General features: G+C 36.5%; 1 protein-coding gene across 10 annotated transcripts in view; it reads left to right on the top strand.

Annotated features, from left to right (window-relative positions):
• The window catches only part of BRAF (B-Raf proto-oncogene, serine/threonine kinase), a 179,272-nt gene that overhangs the window by 125,048 nt on the left and 41,406 nt on the right, over nucleotides 1–12,818 (top strand). For 6 of the 10 annotated variants that reach the window (XM_072777442.1, XM_072777441.1, XM_072777444.1 and 3 more), the window contains 5 exons: nucleotides 1,333–1,452; nucleotides 3,784–3,920; nucleotides 4,162–4,279; nucleotides 6,522–6,606; nucleotides 7,803–7,979. In XM_072777442.1, coding sequence (XP_072633543.1) covers nucleotides 1,333–1,452; nucleotides 3,784–3,920; nucleotides 4,162–4,279; nucleotides 6,522–6,606; nucleotides 7,803–7,979 — 637 coding nt within the window. The remainder of the gene's footprint in view (nucleotides 1–1,332; nucleotides 1,453–3,783; nucleotides 3,921–4,161; nucleotides 4,280–6,521; nucleotides 6,607–7,802; nucleotides 7,980–12,818) is intronic. The other 4 variants (XM_072777443.1, XM_072777445.1, XM_072777446.1 and 1 more) reach the window with 1 other exon arrangement.

The raw sequence follows: 12,818 nt of genomic DNA, 5'->3' as shown, positions 1-12,818 counted from the left end.
ACCTCAGAAAAATGCATTTGCTTTGCTGCTTGTCTCCTTTATATTTGCTTCTTTCATGAAACACAGACACAGAGAAAAATGCGTAGAGAAAAGCCCCAAATATTTTTTGGTTTTCTTATTATTTATCATTTATGTCTAATATAATTTTAACTGATTTATAAGATGAATAGAGAAAAAGGATATAAAAGGGAGTCTTACCTGTACTATATAATTTTAAAATGCTGTTATCATCAAAGAGAGAGCCTGAATTATTTTACATGCTTTATGGATTCCTGTCTTCATAACTCAAGACGCTAAATCCAGGAGTCTTCACAGTACCAGTAATATTTAACGATTGTGCTTAGAATCAGTTAAATCCTGATTTTCCTAAATCATTCTTAGGGAGAATCCCTCAGATTGCCTGTCACAAATTTTCAGTTTGTTAGAATTGGCTTTCTAGAAGGATTTGGAATGGACCCTAATAGAAAGCTTTTATGTCCTCTTAATAGTCCAGTAAATTAAATAAGTAAATGAAAAATTGGGTTGAAATTTCTTACAGAATTTTTATCAGATATTCACTCTAGCACTCTGTGAAAATTGGGGACATAAAGCATTGCTTAAGAAAGTACTTTTAAAGTAAGATTACCCCTATATAATGTTTTCCCAGAAATGATATTTGAATCTATCTTGAATATTCCGTCCAGATGGTCTTCCATGCTTACTTTTTAAGCTGTCTTCTAATAAGGAAGACCTGCAAAACCCATTTATCTTATTGAGAGTTAGTCTCTTCACTGTGACCTGCTTTATCTTCAAAATATCTAAGCCCAGACTTAAAGATATTTTATATTGAAAAACATTGTAAAAACTGTCTTTTGTTATGTTTCTGTATACTTGTGAACCTGCCAGAATGATAACCCTACCTTATATATTGGATTTAGTATTCACAGTAGCATGTAGTTTAAAAAGTTGTGGGTTTTTTCCATTTGTTATTCCATAAACCTGCCAATTAATGTTGCTGCCAGTTTGACTTTCATATGTCTTAATAACTGTGGCTTTTGATGATTTTGCCCAGTACATCCAGCATTTAAATGTTGCCGTCATGTTAGCATCACAGAGTTAACTTAGTCATAAAAACTGCCTGCTTAGTACCAAAAATCAAATGGCATTTCTTGTCCTTTTTATGAGTCACTTTATAAAACTCATTTGGATTTTATGAAAACAAGCAGAATTTTTTAGACATCCAGAATGATTTTGTGAAGCAGGCTTCAGCTCATTTACTCCCATGATTTCTTTCAGTTCTTCTGTGTGTCTGTCTTCCTGTGTTTGCCTGCCCCTCTCTTTCTCTTCTAACAGCCCCTTTGAACCACCTGATGCGCTGTCTTCGGAAATGCCAATCCCGGACTCCCAGTCCCCTCCTACATTCTGTCCCCAGTGAAATAGTGTTTGATTTTGAGCCTGGCCCAGTGTTCAGAGGTAGTTGGGCTCTTCTTTCTTGTTTTTACCCAAAGCAAACTAAATATAAACTATAGATACTGTTTGTGCCTCACCCTCACAGTGTGTGTTTGTAAGTGTGAGAGTTTTCAGTACTAAATTTCTGCTTGGCCTGGCTGGAATGCTCTGAATGTGCTTCTCACACATACTACCACAAGCTTTCTGTATGCTATCCTGTTGTAAATTTTTAAAAGCAAGAAAATTCCGAGCTAAGATGTCCCATCTTGTTTTTTGTTATGTGACTTACTTTTTGGTCTTGATAACTTCTTAAACTCAGTGGGTGGCAATAAATTTTATATATATATATGGAGGGAGTTGTCCTTCAATCTGCATTACTTTTATTTTAATCCATTTAGGTGGTAGCCTTCTTGACTATTAATATTTATTACCAATTTGTGTGGTTTTAAAAAACTAAAAATGGAAATCACAATTATGAGATTTTGCTAGACTTTTGGCTTTATTTTTCTGTAATAGCAGTGTTGTTTTTTTAAATGTAGGACATGTACATTTTATATTATATCAAAATTAGGGAGCCTTAAAAAAGGTTTGTAATATATTTGGGGTCCTTCAGCACACTTTAGAAAATTTGAGGGTTGACACTCTCAATTATGCCCTAATACAAGTGGAAAGCTAACAGTATAATTTCACCCTCCTGTTTTATCTTGCCTTACTTTAATTAGTAGTTAAACTGATTTTTAAAGATTTAAAGAATTGGATTTACTGGGTTTTGCTAGTGACTGTAGTGAATGTAGTGGTGGTGTTTCAGATTTTTGCTCTCAGCCAGGCTGTTTCTCATAAAATCCATAGAATGGGCTAGAAGTCCTATGGTGCTGAGTAGTATAACTGAAGTAAGTAGTACAGTACAGTCCTGAGGATTATGAAGCCTGAGCAAGCAGTTTAGGCTTTAGAATGTTGAAAGTTATCATCAGAAATGGATTATGCTCTAGTTACAAACATTCCAGATACCATTTTCTTTTCGAAAATTGCATGTTGGATCATGGAAATTCTACATGATGACACATGTAATATACTAATGATAAAATTCTATACAGTTTGTTTTTTTTTTTTTAATTTATGATAGTCACAGAGAGAGAGAGAGAGGCAGAGACACAGGCAGAAGGAGAAGCAGGCTCCATGCACCGGGAGCCCGATGTGGGATTCGATCCCGGGTCTCCAGGATCGCACCCTGGGCCAAAGGCAGGGGCCAAACTGCTGCGCCACCCAGGGATCCCAATTCTATACAGTTTTAACATTGAAATGTAGACAGTTGTATCCTTATTCTTTGAAAGATTAGTGATAGCTACCCCCAAATAGTAATCTTCTTTCCAAAAAACAAAGATTCTCTGGAGGTCTTTTTGTTGTATATGCAGATATTACTGGATATCTCAGTTCTACTTAGCTATCTATACTCAGGCCATACTAGGAGTCCTTAGCTTGAACCCCTCTAAATCAGGTAAATGAATTTAGGATTTCTGCTTAGTCAGCATTTGGAAAAGTATGCAGCCCGGCCAGCTGAGTCTACTTTCAGTGTATCCTATGGGCTCACTTGGCTGATAGGATATTTCCATTTGTAGTAACTTGACAGGAGGCCATAACACGCACACGCACTTTGCTCTTCCTTTATATGAGTAGCAGTTTTTCAGAAAGTCTTGAGAAACCTGCTTGGCTTTGTTTACTTTAACTTTGTTATACAAGTAATAAATAATTTTTGTTTAGTGGGATAGGAAACCAGGAACCAGTGAACTGAGCAATATTTCTAACTATTTGTTAAATAGTATATAGTTAAATAGTAATAGGATTTTTAAAGTTTTAGTGGCTAAAATGATAGAGCCAGATATTTTTAACATTAAGGCCATTTTTATTATATGTTTACTTTTGGGAGTTTCCATCTGTTTTTATGTCGATTGGCTGTTTAGGTGACACAAAATAGTTATACGCTTTTTTTAAATACATATAAGCTTTTAAATTGATTTCACTTTTTTTAATCAAAGAAACAAAAACTTGGGAGTATTGTTTCAGTATTCCTCTCTTAGTTTAGAAGCATTATTTTTATTCTGGACTCTGTACTAATCAGTAAAGTTTGTATCTGTAACTTGATATTTTAAAAGTCATTAAGTTGACCAGAAAACTAAAAGAAATTATAGTGCAAATCACCAAATGAGGCCGATTTCGGCCTTTCATTTCTAAACGCTGTATATTTAAACATACACTGCATTTTTAAAGAAGTCTTAAATTTCTCCCCACCCTCTGCCCCAATAAATTAATATACTTGATCCTCCTTTAAAAGATATATTTTTCATTTCACTAATTTAGGATCAACCACAGGTTTGTCTGCCACCCCCCCTGCCTCATTGCCTGGCTCACTCACTAATGTAAAAGCATTACAGAAATCTCCAGGACCTCAGCGGGAAAGAAAATCATCTTCATCCTCAGAAGATAGGAATCGAATGGTAAGGGTATATAATATCTTTTTTCTTCTTGAGTTCTTTTGTTTTACATATCATAGCTATATGTAATGTCACCTTTTAGATTGTATGATATATATAATTTGTCAGTATGTGACACAGTATTCACTTAATGAAATAAATATAAGAGCTGATAGTTTTTTGCTTAAAACATTCCCACATACTGATTTTTTTTTCCTCTCTTCTTTTTTTGCTTTGGCTTGACTTTTACACAATTATTCTCAAGAAAACACTTGGTAGACGGGATTCAAGTGATGATTGGGAGATACCTGATGGGCAGATCACAGTGGGACAGAGAATTGGATCCGGGTCATTTGGGACAGTCTACAAGGGAAAGTGGCATGGTATGTATGTAATACAGTGATACACAGGATCCCCTATGTAGCGGATCCCTGGGTGGCTCAGCGGTTTGGCGCCTGCCTTCGGCCCAGGGCGTGATCCTGGAGTTCCAGGATCGAGTCCCACATTGGGGTCCCTGCATGGAGCCTGCTTCTCCCTCTGCCTGTGTCTCTGCCTCTCTCTCTCTCATGAATAAATGAATAAAATCTTAAAAAAAAAAAAAAACCAGGGCATGTTTAACAACTTCTATTAAAAAAAAAATATCAAAGGGAATATTCCCTATTTGCATCATTAAGCTATTTTGATCAGATTCAAGAGTCTTCCAAAGGGTTTCTAACAAAAATCATGGGAAATAAAAACTGGATTCACAGCAACGAGGACTCTTATCATTAGTGTAATAATTTTTAAAGATGACAATTTTCTAAGCGAGCTATACTCCAAGATTTTTTTCCCTAAGAAGTCTTTTTGTGATTTTATTTGTATTATAAACCACAAGTAAACATTAAAAATGTACTTACCAAAGGAGGAAATAGCCAGGAAACTTACAATGTCTAGTCTCATTAGATATCAAAGAATTACAAAATAAAAAACTAGAAATCATTTGTCTCTCAAGTGGACAGATTTTTTTTTTTTAATTGATGGTGTTTATAGCTGTGTTTGTAATACTGCTGGTAGGAAAATAGTTACAAATTTTCTGGAGGGCAATTTATCAATATGTATGTTAAGCCAACAAGTCGATTTGTAGAACTACCAACTAATGGGACAGAAGCAAACAGACGTGTATGCAAGTACATTCATTAGAGACTTAATGAAAAATGTTCATTAACAGAAGGCAGGATAAATTGATAACCTCCATATATGATTATATAGACATGAAATAGTGTAGATCTATACTTATTGATATAGAAAGGTGTCCGTGGTTTTTAAATTTTACAAAGCAGCATGTGTAATATTTCATATTATGGTACCTAAAAATAAATATATAACATAAAATTTAAAATGACTGTCAGTATTTTAGTATGTATCTTTTAGGTTATCTTTCATATGTATTTGTAAGTATTCACATTGTATACATACAAAAGCCTAATAGGATGTGTATCAGTATGTTAACTGATCATTTCTGAGTGACATGATTATAAGAGATTTTAATTTTTTTCTTTATACTTTTAAAATGTTTTTCACTAGGAGCTCTGTATTTATTACTTTGATAATCAGGAAAAATCTGTATTTATATCAGAGTATAACATACCTGCAAAAAAGTGCGAGATTCTTCTGTATTATTGTGTGTGGTTGTAGGTCATTCTCTATGTAATATTCATTGTGTGATTATAATATGATTTAGTTTTCGATCTCTACTGTATGATGAGCATTTGAATAGTTTCCACTTTGGAGCTATTATGAATACTGCTGCTATGAATATTCTTAGTACATGTTGTTTGGTGAACATATGTTTCATTTTTGCTGGGTGTGTGTCAGGGAAAGAATTGTGGGACCACTGGATTTACATATGTTCAGTTTTAGTAATTGCTGCCAAGTGTTTCAACTGGTTGTACCATTTTACACATCTACTAGCTATGTAGAAGAGTTCTGCCTGTTTCACATGAAAATTGTGGGGGTTTTAAATTATAATTTAAGTAATTTTCCAGGGGATCCCTGAGTGGCTCAGCAGTTTAGTGCCTGCCTTCAGCCCAGCGCATGATCCTGGAGTCCAGGGATCGAGTCCCACATCAGGCTCCCTGCATGGAGCCTGCTTCTCCCTCTGCCTGTGTCTCTGCCTCTCTCTCTCTCCCTGTGTCTCTCATGAATAAATAAATAAAATCTTTAAAATTAATAATAATTTTCCTAAGCAAAAGCAGGTGATCCATGGATTTGAAAAATATGTTAAGTACTCACTTAACATATTTTTTCTTTCTCTGATGAAGAAATTTTGCAGTTTTCTCTTTCAGCCAAGTTTCACTGGGTCTGTCATTGGTAAATTTAACATTCAGTTAGTAAAATCATCTAGTTTAATATTGTTAAATAACCAAGAAAATACCATGGGAATGTAATTGGTTAAACTAAATTTCCACAGGAAAAACAATGCTGGGTATTTTTTTGAATTGGTGTTTTGAAATACTAGTATAGGAGTATCATTATTTAGTTTTTATCCTTAGAAAATTAATGCAGTTTAGGAAGTTAAGATATCATTTATTTGTACTTTAAAGTTTAAAATATTGAAATGACATTTGGAATGACAATTTTTTTTAGGTGACGTGGCAGTGAAAATGTTGAATGTGACAGCACCCACACCTCAGCAGTTACAGGCCTTCAAAAATGAAGTAGGAGTACTCAGGTGAGCCTGTGTGAATTACTGTTTTTCAGAGAAATTATCTTCTTTTTCCCAATGATAGCTGCTGGTGGCTTTACAGATTTACTAAAAATGGATAAAACAAAGCTTGTATGAGTATATTTTGTCTTTAACCATATTCTGTAAGTGGTATGCAATACTGTAGTGTGTGTGTGCATATAGTGTGTGTGTATATATATAGTGTATATACACATATATATTGGTATAACTGATGGCAAAATTAATCCTAGAATGAATTAATAGAAATATAGTATTCTGATCATGGGAAATCATACCACCACTTAGTAAAATAATACTCTCAAAATTCTAACCTTACCAGAACACATTTAAAGACTGCATCACACCCTGAAAGTTGAGGAATATTAACAAATCTAGAGTATATCCAGGCTTGGACAACTTAGATGAGGAGAATTCTGGAACTATAACTTAGGAGGATAAAAGTCAACAGAACCGAGGATATTTGGGCCCATTGAAGGCCATTATGTTCAAGAGGGTATACAAACTTTGTTTTATTCCAGAAAGCAGAGCAGGAAAGCCAGTGGTGGAAGTGGAGGGGAAATGATTTTTTTCTCAACCCCAAAGCACTTTCTAAGACTAGAACTACTTAAGAGACAAAAAAAAAGAGTGTGGGGGGTGGAGGTGGAGTGAGGGAAATAAGCTACATCTCAGTGATGAGCTTCGCGTAATTGAAGGTATTTAAGCAACTTCCAGTTGCCTATCTGTGAGGTGTATTAAAATGTAAGACCTTTCTGAAAGGGGTAGGATGTTAGACCATACAATTCCTAAAATCATTTCTAAATTTATCTTTCCATTGTCTTTTTTTTTTTTTATGATTTACTTATTTATTTATTTTAGAGGGAGAGGGAGTACACAAACATGCAGACATGAGTGGGAGGAAAGGCAGAGGGTGAGAATCTCAAACAGACTCCCTGCTGGGCATGGAGCCCACTGAGCACAGAGTGGGAGACAAGGCTCCATCTCAACACCTTGAGGTCATGTGAGCTAAAACCAAGAGTAGGTCGCTTAACCAACTGAGCCACCCACGCGCCCCTCCATTGTCTTTTTTAAAATACTTTTTTCTAACAATGTCTTACTGATAATTAGTTAGCTTTGGCCCACTTTTTAAAGATGTGCTGAAGTTTATTGACCTTTACTATTTACCGATATTCTTCTTTTTACAGGAAAACTCGACATGTGAATATCCTACTCTTTATGGGCTATTCAACAAAGCCCCAACTGGCTATTGTTACCCAGTGGTGTGAGGGCTCCAGCTTATATCACCATCTCCACATCATTGAGACCAAATTTGAGATGATAAAGCTTATAGATATTGCACGGCAGACTGCACAGGGCATGGAGTAAGTTCCATTCTGTTAAATCTCTTATAAATTATTTTTGAAGACCACTGATGGTATTTTAAAGGTTTTAGCTAATATTCTTTTGGGTTGCTTTTTAAAATTACTTGTCTAGTAACATAAGGACACATTTTAACTAATGGCTAGCAGTATGATATTAGGAAATAATATCTCTCTAGTATAGTCTTCAAAAACATATATCAAGTACTTAATTGCAAATGCGTGACTACAAATTTTTTTAGCATGCAGTGATTTAACAGTGAAGGTTCAGAAAACAAAACAGGCAAAAAAAAAAAACCTATTGAAAAGTCATTAACAAAAAAAAAAAAAGAAAAGTCATTAACAGTTACTGAAGTGTACAAAATGATTGTTAAGTTATCCTTTCAGATTATTTTCTCCATGTACCCATATTTTTTATTACAAAATGGTCATCTGAATGAAATAAAGTTAAATGGAAAATCTGCATTCTGATCTTTTTGGTGGGTTTCAAGCTGAGTTTTTCATAGCCATTGAATTTTGCTATATAATTAAAAAGCTCAAAGATTACTTGAGTAGAATTTATTGTCAGTCAAAATAGGGAACTAATTGGGAAGGATAAATTTTGCATACAACTCTTAAGTACAAATGCAGAAATGAACCAAGAAGTAAAACTTAATAAATTTTGAAAGCACTTAGATGAAAAATTTTAAGTGAGTGAAATACAAGTTTGAAAGCTCTATGGGTAGTTTAAAAATATGAATGTATATTACATTTACATTTTATAGTATACACGTTGCTTACATGCATAAATAATTATGTCATTTATAAAGTACATATTTTTATTTGCTTTTATAGATAAGGAAACAGAATTTTAAATGACTAAGATTGCACATTTAATAAGCACAGCAAAAGTATCAAACTCAGAATGTGAGTCCAAGGCATTATTCTTTCCCCATATTCACTATGCTACTCTTACATTTTAAAATTAGAATTAAAAAATAAAAAGAATAAAAGGGTAAAAGTATACCTATGTATTTGACACCTAGAGCTCTGACTTAAGATCAGTTAAAGCAAGTAAGCATAGAACCAGGACTCAAAATAAAATCTGGCTCTTGTATCTTCCCACTAAACTATCACCCTCTCTGTCTCCAAACAGGACAGTATATGTGTAATTTAGATTGTTTACAAGCCTGTGTTCAGCCAAAAATGCTTATTGCAGCAAATGATACCTATTCAGTAACATTTCCATTTATCCACTAGACTTAAAACAATCTCAGCCTTTAATATAAGTTAGAATCTGAATCTGTTCAAATCTGAAAGGTATAGTAAACTCTTATAGAAAATAAACTATGGCAAAAATAGTAAACATTAATAGGGAAAAAGCTTATTCTGCTCCCATCCCACCAGTTTCTTTGCTGTTTCTTTTTTTTATTTTTTAAATTTTTATTTATTTATGATAGGCACACAGAGAGAGAGAGAGAGGCAGAGACACAGGCAGAGGGAGAAGCAGGCTCCATGCACCGGGAGCCTGACGTGGGATTCGATCCCGGATCTCCAGGATCGCGCCCCGGGCCAAAGGCAGGCGCCAAACCGCTGCGCCACCCAGGGATCCCTCTTTGCTGTTTCTTCACCAAGTCAAGCCTGCTCCCTCCTCATAGCCTTTGTACTGTTCTTTTTTTCTTTGAGATACTTAGTTCAGAACTATCCATAGAGCATCTTCCTTATGTCTCTGTTCAAATGGCACATTTTAAAACAAGCCTTCTCAAGGCATCTGGGTGGCTCAGTTGGTTAAGTGTCTGGCTTTTGATCTCAGCTCAGGTCTTAACCTCAGAGTCATGAACTCAAGCCCCACGGTGGGGCTTGAAAAAATAAAAGAAGCCTTCTGTCATCACTTATATAACTAATGTTCCTACCCTACCTATGTCATTTTCCACATCCCTCTCCTTTTTTTTTTTTTTTTTTTTTTTTTTAAGACCCAGCTCTTTGTGATATAGTTGTTTATTGTCTGTCACCCCCACTGGCATACAGTTTATATGAGATGAGGGGCTTTGTTTGTTCATTGTTTTATCCCTAATGGTTAGAACAGGGCCTGGCCTATAATAGGTACTCAATACATATCTATTAAATGCAAAAAATGAAAGAATGATTACACATAGTAATATATATTGGTAGGTTTACATTCTGGAAGAGAGAGAAGCCAAATCTTTCTCATCAAAACTGAAATGATGGGTAGCCTGGGTGGCTCAGCGGTTCAGCGCCACCTTTGGCTCAGGGCCTGATCCTGGAGACCTGGGATCAAGTCCCATGTCAGGCTCCCTGCATGGAGCCTGCTTCTCCCTCTGCCTGTGTCTCTGCTTCTCTCTCTCTCCCTCTCTCTCTCTCTCTCTCCCTCTCTCTCTCTATCTCTGTGTCTCATGAATAAATAAATAAAATCTTTAAAAAAAACAAAAACTGAAATGTTGAGGCACCTAGGTGGCTCAGTTGGTTAAGCGTCTGCTTTTGTCTCAGGTCATGATCTCAGGGTCCTGGGATCAAGTCCCATGTTGGGCTCCTTGCTCAGTGGGAAGTCTTTTTCTCCCTTTGCTCCTTCCCCCACTTAATGCTCTATATCTCTCTGTGTGTCAGATATCAAATAATTAAGTAAAATCTTTAAAATCAAAAACAAACAGTAAGGAAAGGAAAAATAGTCAAAGAATAATAAAAGAATAACGAAAGGGGAAAAGCTTTGGCTATAAATAGAGGCAAGAACAAAAGACAGTATTAGAAATTGTTTTTAGGGGGATCCCTGGATGGCTCAGCTGTTTAGAGCCTGCCTTTGGCCCAGGACGCAATCCTGGAGTCCCAGGATCAAGTCCCGCGTTGGGCTCCCGGCATGGAGCCTGCTTCTCCCTCTGCCTGTGTCTCTGCCTCTCTCTCTCTCTCTCTCTCTCTCTCTCTCTAAGTCTATCATGAATAAATAAATAAAATCTTTAAAAAAAAAAAAACTGTTTTTAGAAACAGTGATGGAGGGGGAAGCACCTGGGTGGCTCAGTGGTTGAGGGTCTGCCTTTGGCTTAGGTCATGATCCTGGGGTCCTGGGATGCAGTGCCACATCATGCTTCCCACAGGGAGCCTGCTTCTCCCTCTGCTTGTGTCTCTGCCTCTCTCTGTGTGTCTCTCATGAATAAATAAATAAAATCTTAAAAAAAAAAAAAAAAACACCAGAAACAGTGATGGAGGGGTGACTGGGTGGCTTAGTTGGTTAAGCATCTGCCTTCCACTCAGGTCATGATCCCAAGGTTCTGGGATTTAGCCGGCCTCCCTGCTCAGTGGGGAGCCTGCTTTCCCTCTCCTGTTCCCCTGCTTGTGTTTCTCTCTCCGTGCCCCCCACCCCGTGAAATAAATAAATAAAATCTTAAAAAAAGAAACAGTGATGAGGCAGTGAAGTGCCAGTATTGATAAAGACAAGAAGTGACCATAGAGAGAACATTATCAAATTGGAGTAGTTCTGTAGTCTGGGGAATAGTCAGTTAAGAGGCAGTATGTTCCTATTGCTTTACAGTGTTAATTCTGTAAGCATGACCTTGATGTCTATCTATTCCAAAATACTTGGCTCACTTTTTTTTTTTAACTTGGCTCACATTTTTCGGTAACTGACTATATAATGAGTATACCTTGTTATGAATGCAGATCATCCTATCAGCTTATCCTAGATTTTAATAGCTAAAAAAAGTATTAATTGTAAATTTTAAGCCTTCTAGCAAAAGTTCTTATATTACCAGTCTTAACCAAAGAAGATACAGTTCCTACTTTTCCTTTCTGTTCATAATAAGACAATAACATACAATGCAGTGGTTAAATAAACTAACACATTTTTAGTTTCCAAAGGGCTTTGGCAGATGTGGGTTTTCAGTTAAGGTGACAGATTTTTGCTATCTTTAAAATTCCACTAAAACTATAATCAAGGAATTTTTTTAAGCATGAACATATAAGGACAGAGACAACAGAGAGGAAGGAGACACAAACAACATTTTGAAAGCCAGAAAGCAGATGGAGAAGTGGTAATGAACTTAATATACCTAAAAAAGCTAAATTCTTAGTTAGCAATGGAGAAATGAAAATCAACCTGATTTATACCACAAATTCCTCAAAAGTCTCAGAAATTGGCAGTGCCAGGTATCTTCAGAAGAGGGAAGGTACATAAGTGAGAAAGCATATCTGAAAATCTCTGAATCATGTCTGCTGCTCTCTTTGACTGGATGACTGCTTCATCCCTTCCCTGGCAGTAGACTGATACTCTTTTAGAGAGAGGAAAACCAGTTATGTCCAAATGGGGGACACAGACATGGATATTTTACCAGAAACAGGATTGAGTGACTCCTTCCTAAAGGATGCATGGAGAGTTACTCAAGCACTCTCTTTTCAATAATTCCCAGAATGCTGGCAGTCAGACCTTCCCTTTCAGGCAGGAGATTGGGAAAGCCTTCTCTGAGGAAATTTACCAGCCGAGGGGAAAGACCCAGAGGTAGCAACATCAGGGATTCCACCTAGATCACTGTACAGGGAAGTTGAAAAACAAGAAGCCCATCTATACACTCAAACCTTTCAGGCACTTTGTTGAACCTTCACTTAGTCTGAGTAAGACAAATTGTCTCTGGATCATCAAACCTTAGATGTAAAATCTCAAATGCCAGTGACAGAGACCAAAACAAATGGGAGTTAAAAAGGTAACTAGGGGGATCCCTGGGTGGCGCAGCGGTTTGGCGCCTGCCTTTGGCCCAGGGCGCGATCCTGGAGACCCGGGATCGAATCCCACGTCGGGCTCCCGGTGCATGGAGCCTGCTTCTCCCTCTGCCTGTGTCTCTGCCTGCCCCCCCTCTGTGT

Source organism: Canis lupus, chromosome 15 (assembly GCF_048164855.1).
Source record: "Canis lupus baileyi chromosome 15, mCanLup2.hap1, whole genome shotgun sequence".
Taxonomy (NCBI): domain Eukaryota; kingdom Metazoa; phylum Chordata; class Mammalia; order Carnivora; family Canidae; genus Canis; species Canis lupus.
The sequence above is the reverse complement of the archived record's forward strand: the minus strand, read 5'-3'. Positions and strand labels throughout refer to the sequence as shown.